Genomic DNA, 14,752 nt, shown 5'->3' with positions numbered 1-14,752 from the left:
ACTATGTTGATAATCACGCAGTGTTTACTGTGATGTGCAAAGGGCCAGCAGCAGAGTTGGAGTGGTGTTTGCCCCAGCATCTGAATAAACGAAACAGTCCGAGCCACAAATTGAATGCCTGGTTGAATTGAACTACCTGGGGCCAGGTAGGGCATTAACAGGGAGAGGGGGACACAAAGATATACTTTTCTTTCTTACTCTCATATAAAATATTTAGCTTTTATTAAATAGTTATCTGAATCTTACAACCAAAGTTTGTATAATAATACACAAGATTGGCTGTAGACCATCGTTAAACATTCAGAACACTGTGTAAAAATAACAAAAAAAAAACAAAAAGTGAATGCAAAACTGCATAAATATTTATTTTACGTGTTTGATGTGTGTGGCAGGGCGTGGTCTGCAGTGCCGCTGCAGGGGAGGTGGACCAACCTCAGCGGCATCTGCAATCACGCCTCTCAGGCGTAAAGTCTGTGTTCTCTCGGCTGTTTTATTTTATTTTATTTTTTTTTGTATGCGTCGGGATGTAAGATGAAAAGCTACAGCCGGCTGTGTGGGTACAGCAACTATGTGTGAAAAGTGGTCCATAACGTAATGCTTCAAAGCGTGTTTATGCAAACATTGTCGGGTCTGCTTATGAACCTCTGCGCACAGCGTCTACAAATCGGGGCTGTACGAAGTCACCTCATCTTTACACAAAACCGTAAGCTGTCATCTGTGAGGCGCGAGCGGTGTTTGGGTTTTATCATAGTTCATGGTGGAGAATGGCTGCTCTGCTGAGTTTTGCTCTCTGTAGCCGTTTGAATGGCAAACTACACTGATTAGCGGCGGCATAGGCACACTTAAAATTTCTTCAGAAATTTTCGCTTTCTAGTTATTATTATTATTGTAAAAATATATGTTAAACAACATATTTTCAAAACAAGTAAATCAAAAACAGATACATTTAATAAATCAAAACTCTGCTCATGGGCACAGCTCCATGTCCTAATAGCGTGCAATCAATCTCCTCATTACCTCTAATTCTTGCTGGTCATTTTTAAAAGAAAAATAATCTTGATCTGACCTGATAATTGTCGAGTTTGGAGTGTTGAGCATCTTCAACCCTGAATCCCGAAGGTTGTTGTTACCCAGGTCAAGTTCTCTCAGACTAGATGATTGGGAACTGAGGACTAAGGACAGAGCTTCACAACTTGTCTCTGAGAGGTTACAGCTACTTAGCCTATAAAATTATAAACAGAAAGAAAAATGACATTGGTCTTAAAGTGTATTCATCACTCGTGGAGGAGTTACTACTTTTGGCAATGCAATGTTGTTCCTGTTCTTCCATGAATTTTGACTTGATTGATTAACCAAGTGAACCATGTTAGAAATTTAAAGTTTTACTAATAACACAAAATACATGGATAAAGGCCAGCTTCTTAGATTTTTTTTCTCAATCACTAACAAAAAACTTAAATACAACTGGATCAGACCTTAGTTTCTCTAGTTTACAGTGCTGACTTGTTAGTCCAGCACACAGAAGCTTCACTCCTGAATCCTGTAGGTCATTGTTACTCAGGTCCAGCTCTCTCAGATTAGAGGACTGGGAGCTCATAACTGATGACAGATCTTCACAGCTTGTCTCTGTTAGGCTACAGTCAGTTAGTCTGAAAAATAATGAACAGAACGACAAAATATCATATTTATTAAAGTGTATTTATGGTACTGGGGAGTTATTTTATTTGGCAATATGTAATGTTATCCGGTTTTTGCACGAATTTTGAGTTGAATATTTAATTATTTTAGCCACATTAGAAATGTCTAATGTTTACTTATAACACAAAGATACAACAGCAAATTGATACATTTCAGCTTGTTGGTAATTTTTTCTAAATCACTGAAAAAGACATGTAAACATCACTTAATCAGACCTTAGTTTCTCCAGTTTACAGTGCTGACTTGCTATTCCAGCACACAAAAGCTTCACTCCTGAATCCTGTAGGTCATTGTTACTCATGTCCAGCTCTCTCAGACTAGAGGACTGGGAGCTCACAACTGTTGACAGATCTTCACAGCTTGTCTCTGTTAGGTTACAGCCAGTTAGTCTGAAAGATTTTTAAAACACAGACAAATAACACATTTATTAATGTGCATTCATGGTACAGTGAGGAGTTACTAGATTTGGCAATATGTAATGTTATCCCGTTCTTGTGTGAATTCTGGCTTGAATATTAAACCATGTTAGCCACATTAGAAATGTCAAATTTTTACTGATAACACAAAGATACAACAACACACACATAAAGATCAGCTTCTTAGTAACTTGTATTTTTCTGAATCATTGACAAAAACTATAAATATATCTTGAACTAACCTTAGAGTTTCTAGTTTGCAGTGTTGACTTTCTACACCAGCACACAGAAGTTTCGCTCCTGAATCCTGTAGGTCATTATTACTCAAGTCCAGCTCTCTCAGACTGGAGGACGGAGAGTTCATAACAGATGACAGATGTTCACAGCTTTTCTCTGTCAGGCTACAGTCAGTTAGTCTGAAAAATTATGAACACAAAGACAAATAACCCAGTTATTAAAGTGTATTCATAGTACAGCAAGTAGTAACTAGATTTGGCAATATGTAATGTTTGTGTGTGTGTGTGTGTGTGTGTGTACCTTCATGAATTCTGACCTGATTGTTAAACTAAATTAGCCAAGTAAGAAATTTCACATTTTTACTAGGAACACAACAATAAAACAACAGAAAGAAAGATAGATTTAAAGATAAAGATTTCTTTGTGATTTTTTTCACAATCTTTAAAAACTTTAAAAATCTTTAAAAACAAAAATGTAAATGTCACTTGAACTGACCTTAGAGTTTCTAGTTTGCAGTGTTGACTTCCTATCCCAACGCACAGAAGCTTCACTCCTGAATCCTGTAGGTTATTGTTACTCAGGTCCAGCTCTTTCAGACTAGAGGACTGAGAGCTAACAACTGAGGACAGGGTTTCAAGGCTTCTCTCTGAGAGGTTACAGCCACTCAGTCTGATAAGACAATAAGAGCAAACAAGAAAATTATTTGTATTATTTATTATACAATTTAGATACATTTTTATTTATTTTTCAGAGAAATATCAGACAGTTCATTTATAGAGATCATGTTGGGAGGGGGTGGGGGTAGGTGGGGGGGTTTCAGCTAAATCATTCTTCATCAATCCCTTATTTATGTGTACAGCAAGTATAGTAAGCCACACCAGACTACACAGTGAAAACCAAAGAAACACAAGAAACACAAGTTTGCATTACACACTTGTGGCATGCTGGTCAACTGACAAAACACAAAGTGCGAAGTATCAAGAAATAACTGGGCTTATTCAGCCCTCCAGTAGCAGAGGCGGGAGGGAGAATATCTGATTTAACAGGATGTACTACCATGTCTATTATTTAAATAAATATAGGATGTGTGATATCCACAGAAACGTCACAATTTCAGTTTTGAAGCTCAGATTCTTTCAGAATCTAAACAACAAACTATTAAAACAACAAATGACTAAAGAGCAGGTAAACTGATTTTGAATAAAGATCTAAAAACAAAAATCCTGTGGTTCTGTTAATTTTTTTCAAAAATCACTTTCTACAAAAAAAACAACTCATTTTCTGTTATTGAATACTAAAGAAATTTCAACTTTGATAGATTATGACAAATTGCAAACTAATTTGCTGTCTCAAATCAACAGTCTGTAAAGTTCTGTTTCGCTTCAGCAGCATTGACCTTTGCACAGGTAATGTCCATTTGTTGATTCATTGTTTTCTTCATTTTTTTTAAATCTACTAAAGCATGTGTTATAAAACATGAAGCAAAGAAAAACTCCTTCATATTTTTGTTTTTTCCTGTGGTCAGTTATTTGATACAGTTGCATCTGCTCTGATGTTTGCACTTCTGATGACCTGTCACAATGTTAGCTTTATTTTGATACCAAGATGGTTTACACAGAGATTGTAATTGCAGAAAAAAAATGTCAATTTGATTTGGCCATGTCAACTTTAACCTGTAACCTAAAAACCCCAAAGGGCTTAACATGTTATTAACACAGGGGAACCAGGTGCCTATGGCGGTCAGTAGGTGAGTAGGCAACAGGTAGGGGGTAGTTAGTCCCCCCATACTTTCCTCCTGATCCCTAATTAATTCCGTCCTCCCACTCCATAACACAGAGGGTCATTGATGCTATGTTTCCCTGTTTTAAATGCACTTTACACTCATGACAACCACACATGAGCAGGCGGAATGAGGCATGGGGTCTGTTCACACCTCCGTTCTCTGTTCACTATCAGGGGCTGGAGGCTAGAAGCAGGAGCTGGCCGTCCGGTTGGGGGTCTGGGTTGGTATTATCTTCTAATAAAACATAACTATCAAGTAAAATCACAGCAAAAGCCATAAGGGTCCACTTGGGGAAAAGTGGACTACTGATGGCTTCAGAGAACAATTTCAATAGCTACATGGACAAACAGGACAGGAACAAAATATAAAAAATGAAAATAAACAAAACACACATGATCAGACACATTACTTCATCATTTAACAAGGCTATTAACCACAATTAATGTGAATGCTACTGTGACATACAACTTACAGAGCTTTGTTGGAGGCTTTGACCACTGGCAGCAGCCTCAGAAGAGCCTCCTCTGAAGCAGAGTATTTCTTCAGGTCAAACACATCTAGATCTTTCCCTGATGACAGCAATATGAAGGCCAGAGCTGACCACTGAGCAGGAGACGGTTTATCTGTGGAGAGACTTCCTGATCTCAGGGACTGTTGGATCTCCTCCACTAGAGAATGATCATTCAGTTCATTCAGACAGTGGAGCAGATTGATGCTTTTCTCTGCAGACAGATTCTCACTGAGCATCTCCTTGATGTACTGGACTGTTTCCTGATTGGTAAGTGAACAGCTTCGTTTCTGTGTCAGCAGACCTCGTAGGAGATTCTGATTGGTCTGCAGTGAAAGACCCAGGAGGAAACGGAGGAACAAATCTAGGTGTCCATTTGGACTCTGCAAGGCCTTGTCCACAGCACTCTGGTATAAGTGTGTTTCTCCAGATTCTCTTTTTTCAGACTTCACGAAGGTTGTTTTTTGTTCTTCCAGCAGATTGAGTCCAGACTTGACTAAGGTCAGATGGACATGAAGAGCAGCTAGAAACTCTTGAAAACTTAGATGGATGAAGCAGAACACCTTGTCCTGGTACAGTCCTCTCTCCTCTTTAAAGATCTGTGTGAACACTCCTGAGTACACTGAGGCTGCTCTGATATCGATGCCACACTCTGTCAGGTCTGATTCATAGAAGATCAGGTTTCCTTTCTGCAGCTGATCAAAAGCCAGTTTTGCCAGAGACTCAATCATCTTCCTGCTCTCTGGACTCCAGTGTGGATCTGTCTCAGCTCCTCCATCATACTTGACCTTCTTCACTTTGGCCTGAGCCACCAGGAAGTGGATATACATCTCAGTCAGGGTCTTGGGCAGCTGTCCTCCCTCTCTGGTTTCCAGCACATTCTCCAGAACTGTAGCAGTGATCCAGCAGAAGACTGGGATGTGGCACATGATGTGGAGGCTTCGTGATGTCTTGATGTGGGAGATGATCCTTCTGGCCTGCTTCTCATCCATGAATCTCTTCCTGAAGTACTCCTCCTTCTGTGGGTCAGTGAACCCTCTGACCTCTGTAACCATGCCAACATAGTCAGGAGGGATCTGATTGGCTGCTGCAGGTCGTGTGGTTATCCAGAGGCGAGCAGAGGGAAGCAGGTTCCCCCTGATGAGGTTTATCAGCAACTCATCCACTGAGGTGGACTTTCTAGGGTCAGTTAGGATTGTAGTTTTGTGGAAGTCCAGAGGAAGTCGACACTCATCCAGACCATCAAAGATGAACACAACCTGGAAGTCTTCAAAGCTGCAGATTCCTGCTTCTTTGGTTTCAGTAAAGAAGTGATGAACAAGTCCCACCAAGCTGAACTTTTCCTCTTTCAGCACATTCAGCTCTCTGAAAGTGAATGGAAATATGAACTGGATGTCCTGGTTGGCTTTGTCTTCAGCCCAGTCCAGGGTGTATTTCTGTGTTAAGACTGTTTTCCCAATGCCAGCCACTCCCTTTGTCAGCACTGTTCTGATTGGTTCATCTCTTCCAGGTGAGGCTTTAAAGATGTCTTCTTGTCTGATGGTTGTTTCTGGTCTGTCTGGTTTCCTGGATGCTGTTTCAATCAGTCTGACCTCATGTTCATCATTGACCTCTGCAGTCCCTCCCTCTGTGATGTAGAGCTCTGTGTAGATCTGATTCAGAAGGGTTGGGTTTCCTGTTTTCACAATCCCCTCAAAGACACACTGGGACTTCTTTTTCAGCTTAGATTTAAGTTTACGTTGACAAACTTCAGCAAGATGTTCTGAATAAATAAACAAAGGATATGAATTCATGATTTACAAATTCAATATGACAACTTTGAACACATGTTGTGCATCTCTTGAGACATTAATAAATTTTCTATTCAATCAGCAGCTCAAATATTTATTGAAATCCTCTTACTCCTCTGCAGATGGTCAGCCAGCTTCTCCTGCTTCATTCTCCTCAGGAATTCCACTGTGATCTTCACAAATGCCTCTCTGCTGCTCCTCCTCTGCTCCTCCTCCCTCTGACTCTCTAAGCATTCTGGGTAATCTAGACTCAGAACCTTCTGGATCTTCTTCAGCTCGTTCTTCACAAAAGTGATGATGTTGTCCTCCAGCAACTGGAACAGAATACTTCATGAATGAGCCAATCAGACGGAAATCATGGAGCCAAACATAAGATCCATGTTGGACACACTGACAATTCACTGGTCTACAAAGAGCAGCATGGAGAGGACTGTGAACAGAATAGATGCGAAAGCAGTGCTTTAAGTGGGCCGGTACGCGCCGGTACTAAGTACCACCACTTCTAAATATAGCTCTTGAGAGTACCGCCACCTCTCCATGCGCCCAGAACGTGTTTTTCATGATACCATAAAGGACAGGGCTGTGGCTCCCCACACTCCCTAGCAGATCATTACATGGAGAAACCTTTGGAATGCAAGCATGCTGATCCACACAGGTATGCACACAGGTGTACACATGGGTATTCACAGACGCAGACTACAGCTTTCTTGGCTGCTGCCTCAAAGCACACTGTGCGCTGTCTATCTTGCGTGCTGCACAATATCGTTTATTATTTAGTAACTATTGATATCTATGACTAGCTAGTTTATTGTGATGGTGCTTTTTTTTCTATTATTATGTTGCTCTTTGTTGTTTGCTGTCTCCTCTGGGGTTTTTTCTCCATACAGGTGACCCAGGAGTTTTTTTTGTTGTTTGTTTTTTTTTTTTCTCTCTTCCCCCCCTTCTCACCATCTCTTCTCCCCTTTGGTTTTCTTTCTCTCCCTCTCTTTCTTTCATTCTTTCCCCCTGTCCTATCCCACAGTTATGTTTGTCCCGTTTGCAACTGAAAATAAAATAAATTCATAATTATAATAAAGGTCAACCAAATGGACCAATATGGCAAGGCCATGATGATCCACTTGGTAAAATAAATCCACTTGGCATCTTTCTTGGCCTCAAGACAACAATTCTGATGGCTATAGATCCAAATGGGACAAAAAAAACAAAAACAGAACGTGCTTTTCTCATTTGCACATCTGTTATAATCGTTTGACTGCGCTGCCGCTTTTCAGAGCGCCCTTCACAAGCACGCTTCCTAATTTGTCCCACCGAGAGCAGAGACTACATTACCCATACACCAATGTGTTTTACAAGTGAAAAGCGCATGCGTCGCTTTTGCCGTTGTCATGTCAACAACTCAACGTGGTCCGGAGAGGGTGTGTAAAACGCGCAAACAGCTGCTCGGTTAAAATACAAAAACAATGAACACTTAATATGCTCTCCTGGCTTCAGACTCTGAGTAGTAAAAGAACAAGGTCAGAATCAGAGGACTCGCTGGCTGACACCCCACCAAGCCAGAATGATATCGCTGCAGTCAGACGCAAGCTAATGAAAGCTGCACTAGTGCCGCAGCCGCGGACGACGGCACTTTTGGCGATGACGAGGACGAGAATGACACCATTTCTACCGATGACAACAGCCGCGTTAGCGAGCACGAGTGGCCAGAATGTTGGTTCCAAGCACAAGTCCGGTATTTCTCCACAAATTACAAGTGGCTGATCAGCAGAAATCAAAAGTTGGGCTTTTTTTTTTTTTGTTTTGTTTTGTTTGTTTGTGTGTTTTGGTTTTTATGTGTCTGTGTGGGGGTGTGGGTTTTGGATACTCCCCACATCTCCTTTGTACACTCAGGAACTGTTGTCTTGTACCCTTGGGTTTGTTACTAGTATTATCAGATTGGACTTTTTCCTTTTTCTGTTTGTACACCCACTGGTACTGCTATAATTATGAGGTGGGAGTGTATGTTTTATATTGCTTTATGTTCTTTAAAAAGAAAATGGCATATTGTTCAATTTATCTTTTGTAAAAGTCGATGTAAAAACTTTAATAAAAATATCAGAAGGAAGAAAAAGTTGGGCTGTAGTGTGTGTAGTCAAGTTTGTGCTCGCATGGACATGCAGCAAGGGCAGAGAGTGTCGCAGGAGTGGAGTGGGTGCTTAATCTCGTCTTTTGGAAGGGACAAGGCTGCACAACAAAACTCACTACGAAAGAAAATAAAAGAGCACAGAGACTCAATTTATCACAAGAAAGCAGTTGAAATAAAAGAGAAGGCAACACAAAATACAATGTAAAAACACATTGAAGATATGAGAAAGGCTGACTACGCTTCAACTTGCAATGTGTTTAGAACAGCTTATAAGATTGGCAAGCATGGGCGTCCCTTTACAGACATGCCAATAGATGTCCAGTTGCAAGTCTTAAATGGTGTCAAGATGGGCAGAGTTTTGCACTCTAATAACTCATGTGCAAATATACTGGATCACATTGCAGCTGAAATGAAAAAGAAGGTAGTCAATGACATAGTGATGAATGAAAGAAAATTGTGTGTGCTCATTGATGAATCCACTACAATAAGTGGAAAGTCTGTGCTTGTCGTGTGCCTGCGGTCAGCTATTTCCAGTGAAAATCCAGACACAATATTTTTTTAACTGATTGAGCTGCAGGGGACCACAGCAAAGGACATCACTGAAGCACTGTTAGGATGTCTTCATAATAATGGCTTTGACCCTCACTACCTACAGGAACATTTGTTGGCATTTGCTTGTGATGGAGCCTCAGTGATGCTTGGGAGGAAAGCAGGAGTTGCAGCGCAGCTTTGTTCCAAATTCCCTTACCTGTTTGTCTGGCATTGTTCCAATCACAGACTGGAACTGGCAGTTTGTGATGTTTTGAAGGAGGTAAGAGGAATCAACCACTTTAAAATATTCTTAGATCAGCTTTACTCCCTCTACCATGCATCACCAAAAAACCAAAGGGAGTTAACCGAGAGTGCTCACAATGTTGGACAACGTCTCCTTGTGATAGGCCGTGTTTTATCAGTGCGTTGTGTTGCTTCAAGTGAGAGAACAGTGAAAGCAGTATGGGAGAACTACCAAGCTCTGCAGGTACACTTTACAAGTGCTGCTGCTGATACCAGCAGGGACTCAAGAGAGAGAGCAAAATACAAAGGACTCAATGATGTTCTCACTACTGTTTCTTTTGTGGTCAATCTTGGCATCATGTATGACGCTCTCACAAAACTCAGTGACCTCTCAAGAATGCTCCAGAGACGGGACATGACTTTGGATCAAGCCGACAGGCAGCTGGACCGACAAATCCGGGTGTTTGAGTCAATGGTATCCACACCTGGTCCCTACACACAAACTGCCATTGAAGCTGAAAAGGAGAAAATCTTCAGAAATGTATGCCTGCATGAAAATCAGAGGGTTATAAAAATCAACCATGGCCAATTTTTCCGTAGCCTGGCTGAAAATGTTACTCCAACAACTTCCTCGCATGTCAGTAAAACCTCATCTGAAAAGACAGATAGTCACCTCCTCTCAGACATCAAGGTCCTCCAGTCTGACTCCTGGGCTGCATCTCTAGATATTCAATATGGGGATGCAGCGGTCAGACGTTTATGTCAGAGATTCAGAGTTGGGGAGAGGGAAAGTGTCCTAGGATTTAGGGAGTATAAAGACCTTAAAGCTTCCAAGACACCAGCAGCCCTGAAGCCGCTTCTTACAGCTGTCCACACCATTGCAGTATCAACAAGTGAATGCGAGCGAGCTTTCAGCTCAATGAATGATACTTTGACAGATAAAAGAAACTCTCTCGACATCAAAAGGCTTTCAAATATGATTTTTCCTGAAATGCAACGGACCACCCTTGGATCAGTTTAACGCACAAACATATGTGCAGACATGGCTGGCACTAGGGAGGAGAAGTGCAGCATCCACAAACTGCGAAGCCCAAAGTGAAAGGAAAGTGGAGCCCAAAACGTGCTGGAGCCTTTTCTAGATAAAATGATTTGTACAGTATTTCTCATTTTTCATTTGGTGTACTGTGATTGTATTTTGCTGAATCTGCTTTTGTATATTTTTCAGGGGTAAACAAATGAACCATCTTCAAGACTCAAGATTATGTTCTACTGTTCTATGGTTATTATGTTTGGGTTGCTTCAAGTGAGAGAACAGTGAAAGCAGTATGGGAGAACTACCAAGCTCTGCAGGTACACTTTACAAGTGCTGCTGCTGATACCAGCAGGGACTCAAGAGAGAGAGCAAAATACAAATTAGTTTATAATTTATTTTATGTACATTTTGTTTAAAAAATAAAATTCAATACCTTTTTGCACATTTTATTTATGTTCAGTAGCTCTTTCTAGCTCAAGCAAATCCACAAACTAATAAAATGATTTATTATTTTGTATAAGGTTGTCTGTTCACTGTTGTACATAAAACCCATTCAATATAGTTGTTGTTACCTCAGGGGAGGCGGAAAAAAAACAGAGTACCGGCACCTCTTTTGGGCCACTTAAAGCACTGTGCGAAAGTACTTGTTGTATAAGTACAGACCATAAATATGGAGTCCAGGTGTGTTTGATGCTGCTGGGCAGACTGATCACTGGGAACCTCTGAGTTCTGCTGGTCCACTCTGTGGAAGAATCATGAAGAATCAGTGCAAGCACAGGATAAAGATCCAATGTTCTTCTGGTAAGGGGCAATCCTTAAACAACGTCATATGAATCAACTTAGTCAACCCTTAAATTTCTGAAAACATTGGGCATTTTCAGTCTGTTTTAAATTCTTACTGATGTCCAGCATGTCGAGTCTTTTCTTAAATTAAAAATAGAAAATTACTGTCTGCTCACTGCTCATGGACACATTGATAGTTTAGTTTATCCATCTTTTTCTTAATAAAGACTGGATACAGTCTGCACTGCACAAACTCACAGTTTCTGTTTTTTGAGAATCAGTGTCATGAGTCATATTTTTATTGAAGTGGAGCAGTGTTGAATGAATTTTTTTATCTTTAAAACTGGTGCCCCCCCCATTATTTTATACAGCACAACTGCCGCATCGTTTTTGTCAGATATTTGTGTTTCATCCTTTGGTTGCATGCAGCATAGGTCTGATAGTAGTATGTAACACTCTGATGATGATGATGAGATGACTGAACTGGCTGGCTACACTGGACACACGGATGGTGTAGACAACATCAATGACATGACAAAGGACTGAAGATGAGTGATTAGAAACCAGTGAGTACACAGCTGAACTTAGTCTGACTAATGATACATGGAATTAACCAGAACACAATACACAGGTGACAGAAAACAGAAAGTGAAAAACATGGATGTGGGAAATAAACTGAACATGACAAAACTGAAAACACTATGTCGATGACCCAGGGACCCTGACATTAATTCTGTCCAGTTCATCCCAAAGCAGCTTGATGGGGTTTAAGTTTGGAAACTGTTCTGGCTTCTCCATGTTTTCCAGCTTACCATCTTGTCCTTTTGAGGTAATTGAGGTAGTTCTGGCTAAAAAAAAAGGCATTTTTGTGTAATTCTGAAATGTACATTATTTTTCATTTTGGGATAACCTTACATTTTTTTAAGGTAACCACTTACCACTGTACCATTTCAAGCTATTCATTGGAGTTGAAAGACTTGAATTGCAATAAATAACTAGAAACATTGGTGTGTTCTAAAACTTTTGACAAGTAGGCTTTTGATGGACAATAAAACCAAATATTAAACAACTGCAGTTTAAAATGGTGCTTATGTTGCTGCCATGGTGTAACTTGGTTTAACATAGTTACTAAACTGTCTGTTAAATTGACAAATCGCATAAGAACCCCTCTCCCTTTGGGAAGCACTTCCATAGAGTCTAAACTAAGTTGATTTGCCCATCTGAGATTCCTGTCTGAGCGTAAAGAGCGACCTGTAAGAGAGCATGTCACTGTTGCAGAACATGCAAAGCAGAGACCCATCAGATACCTAGCGTCCAAATCGACAGAGAAAGAAGCTCAGTGTTTCAACATCAGAAGAAAGAACTGCTCTCATGGCTAGAGATCAATGAGATATAACACAAATGCTACAGTAAGTGGGAGCCAGGGCGACAGTTTAGAGGAGGCGATATCATCATCACCCCCACCCAAGTTTGGGTACCATGCTCCAAGTGCAATGGCAGAAGAAGCGAGCATGGGGTTATATTTTTTCATGAACACAGAAAAGTGAACCAGAGTACAATTCCTTGTTTTTATGTATAACCTTGGTGAAATAAAGATGAGTCGTATCACTTTGTAGAGGTCATCATGTCCTACCACATGCTGCCTTTGACACCTTTTTGACAGGTTGGCCATCGTAACGTTCTCAGAGTCCTGCCCACCTAAAAGGTTTTGCTAACTTTGACCTGTTTATCTGCAGTGTGTAACATGTTGACCTATTTTTTGCTTCAGCCACTAGATTGCACTGGGTTGCAGCAGAGTATGTAACTGACCGGTGAGCAAGAAAAAAAAAGAGAAAATAATAAAAAGGGGAATCTGAGCAGAGATCGGTGTGTGCGTGTATTTTAGTAAGAGGCTCGATAAACGGCCAAGGACAGTGCACAGTGGACTTCATCACCACACCAAGGGCCAAACCAGGGTCAGCACACAGAATAAGAGAGTGATGCTGGTCTTACCAGCTAATTCAACTCAGCAAGTCTAACAATACAGCCTGTGTGCACAGATGGATGTTTGAAGCTTGCAGACATTGATCCATTTTCTTCCACTTATATCAGGGTCACAGGTGTAGCAGATTAAGCAGAGGAGACCAGACGTCCCTCTCCCCGGCTACCTCCTCTAGCTTGTCCAGGAGAACACCAAGGCTATCCTAGGCCAACTAGCTAACTAGACTACACTGCAAAAACTCAAAATCTTGTAATAAGTAAGTATATTTGTCTTATTTCTAGTCAAAATATACCATTACACTTAAAATAAGACACACTCCACTAAAGAGTATCATTTCAGTAAGATATATGAACTTGTTTTAAGACACTGAATTTTGAAACTTTATTTTCTACATTTTAGCAGATTACAGTTTGATTGTTACTGGATGGATTTTCAGAAAAGTGGAGAGTGACTTTAGTTTGTAGAAGTTAAAAAATAATAACCAGTGTTTGAGTCTCTGAGTTTTATGAATAAAAGTGAAATCTGTGCAGCAAAGTTACAGCACAACATTGCTGATGGAAGAAAACATGAGCACAAGCATCACTACCTGTTTGCGGAAGTGGATTTTCAGCTGTTTACAAACCACAGACTTGTTTTTAATAGACAGTATAAATGGGATTGAGGGAATGACGTGTTTGTACTGCCATTTATATCCAACAACATCAAGCAGTTAAATCAAAGAGTTCAAATCAAAGAGTTCGTGTTACTAACAGCTCACCTCTCTGCAGCAGACAGAGGCTGGACTTTAAAACCAATTTTGTCATCTTTAGACGCGTCACTCTTTAAGGACACACAGCTGGGTTCAGGTCCAGGTCCAGCAGGTCTCCCATAGATCCTGTTAGAGAAGAAAAACGTGCTTTTCATTTGCAGTCACAGAACCTATTGAAGTCATAGAATACATTCATTCATTATCCTAAAGAGAAACTGGTTTGCAGGCTAAACATAAGCAGTGTAAGTCTTGGCATTGTAAGAACAGAGCACCACCCAGAGATAAACACTGTCATTTACACTGTTCAGGATTATGGTCGTACTGTAAGCAGCTGGAGTTTAAATGTATTGTATGTATGTAAGAATTCCTCTGGGTTATTCAAAGAAAAGGCTGAGGATGAGTTGATTAGAGGACAGAGTTTAAATACATGGACTGAGCCATATGACCTTTACAGACAGCTGGGACCAGAGTCTAGCTTTGCATGAACAGTTTCTAACTGGAAGCTGTAAAGTAACAGATCAAAGACCAGTGAGAGTTTGAACTGTTGAAATAGAGGAGACAGAAATATAAACAAAATGTCCAGTGCACATTAATTTATGCATCACAATCCCAGGATATACAAAAAAAAAAAGCAGTTCAGGTTTGGCTTTAATCCGGATCTGCGTCAGCAACATGTATGGCTGGATTATTTTCCTTTAGGGTTAACTTAGATTTTTAAGTTAATCCGTTCTAAGTTATCCACTCAGTTCTAATATCTTAATGTAAGTAGGTGCAGTTCAGATTAATGCAACCCTTTCACTCACTGGACCTACAGAGTGATCATTTAGGAATGTTCAGTGACACCTAAATGTGTTACCGGACCAATGTGATTGAAATAGT

General features: G+C 40.4%; 1 protein-coding gene across 1 annotated transcript in view; it reads right to left on the bottom strand.

The window, feature by feature from the left end:
• Positions 1-13,900, bottom strand: part of LOC113028704 (protein NLRC3-like) — a 46,197-nt gene extending 32,297 nt beyond the window's left edge. The window contains exons 1-6 of the mRNA XM_026179087.1: positions 13,883-13,900; positions 11,025-11,103; positions 6,545-6,746; positions 4,607-6,404; positions 2,357-2,530; positions 1,476-1,649 (exon numbers count right to left, since the gene is read on the bottom strand). Of these exons, the coding sequence (XP_026034872.1) occupies positions 1,476-1,649; positions 2,357-2,530; positions 4,607-6,404; positions 6,545-6,746; positions 11,025-11,027 (2,351 nt within the window). The 5' untranslated portion in view covers positions 11,028-11,103; positions 13,883-13,900. The remainder of the gene's footprint in view (positions 1-1,475; positions 1,650-2,356; positions 2,531-4,606; positions 6,405-6,544; positions 6,747-11,024; positions 11,104-13,882) is intronic.
• Positions 13,901-14,752: the final 852 nt, after the last annotated feature.

The sequence above is a fragment of the Astatotilapia calliptera genome, chromosome 9, assembly GCF_900246225.1.
Source record: "Astatotilapia calliptera chromosome 9, fAstCal1.2, whole genome shotgun sequence".
In the NCBI taxonomy this organism is placed as follows: Eukaryota; Metazoa; Chordata; class Actinopteri; order Cichliformes; family Cichlidae; genus Astatotilapia; species Astatotilapia calliptera.
This window is presented reverse-complemented; position numbering and strand designations above follow the sequence as displayed.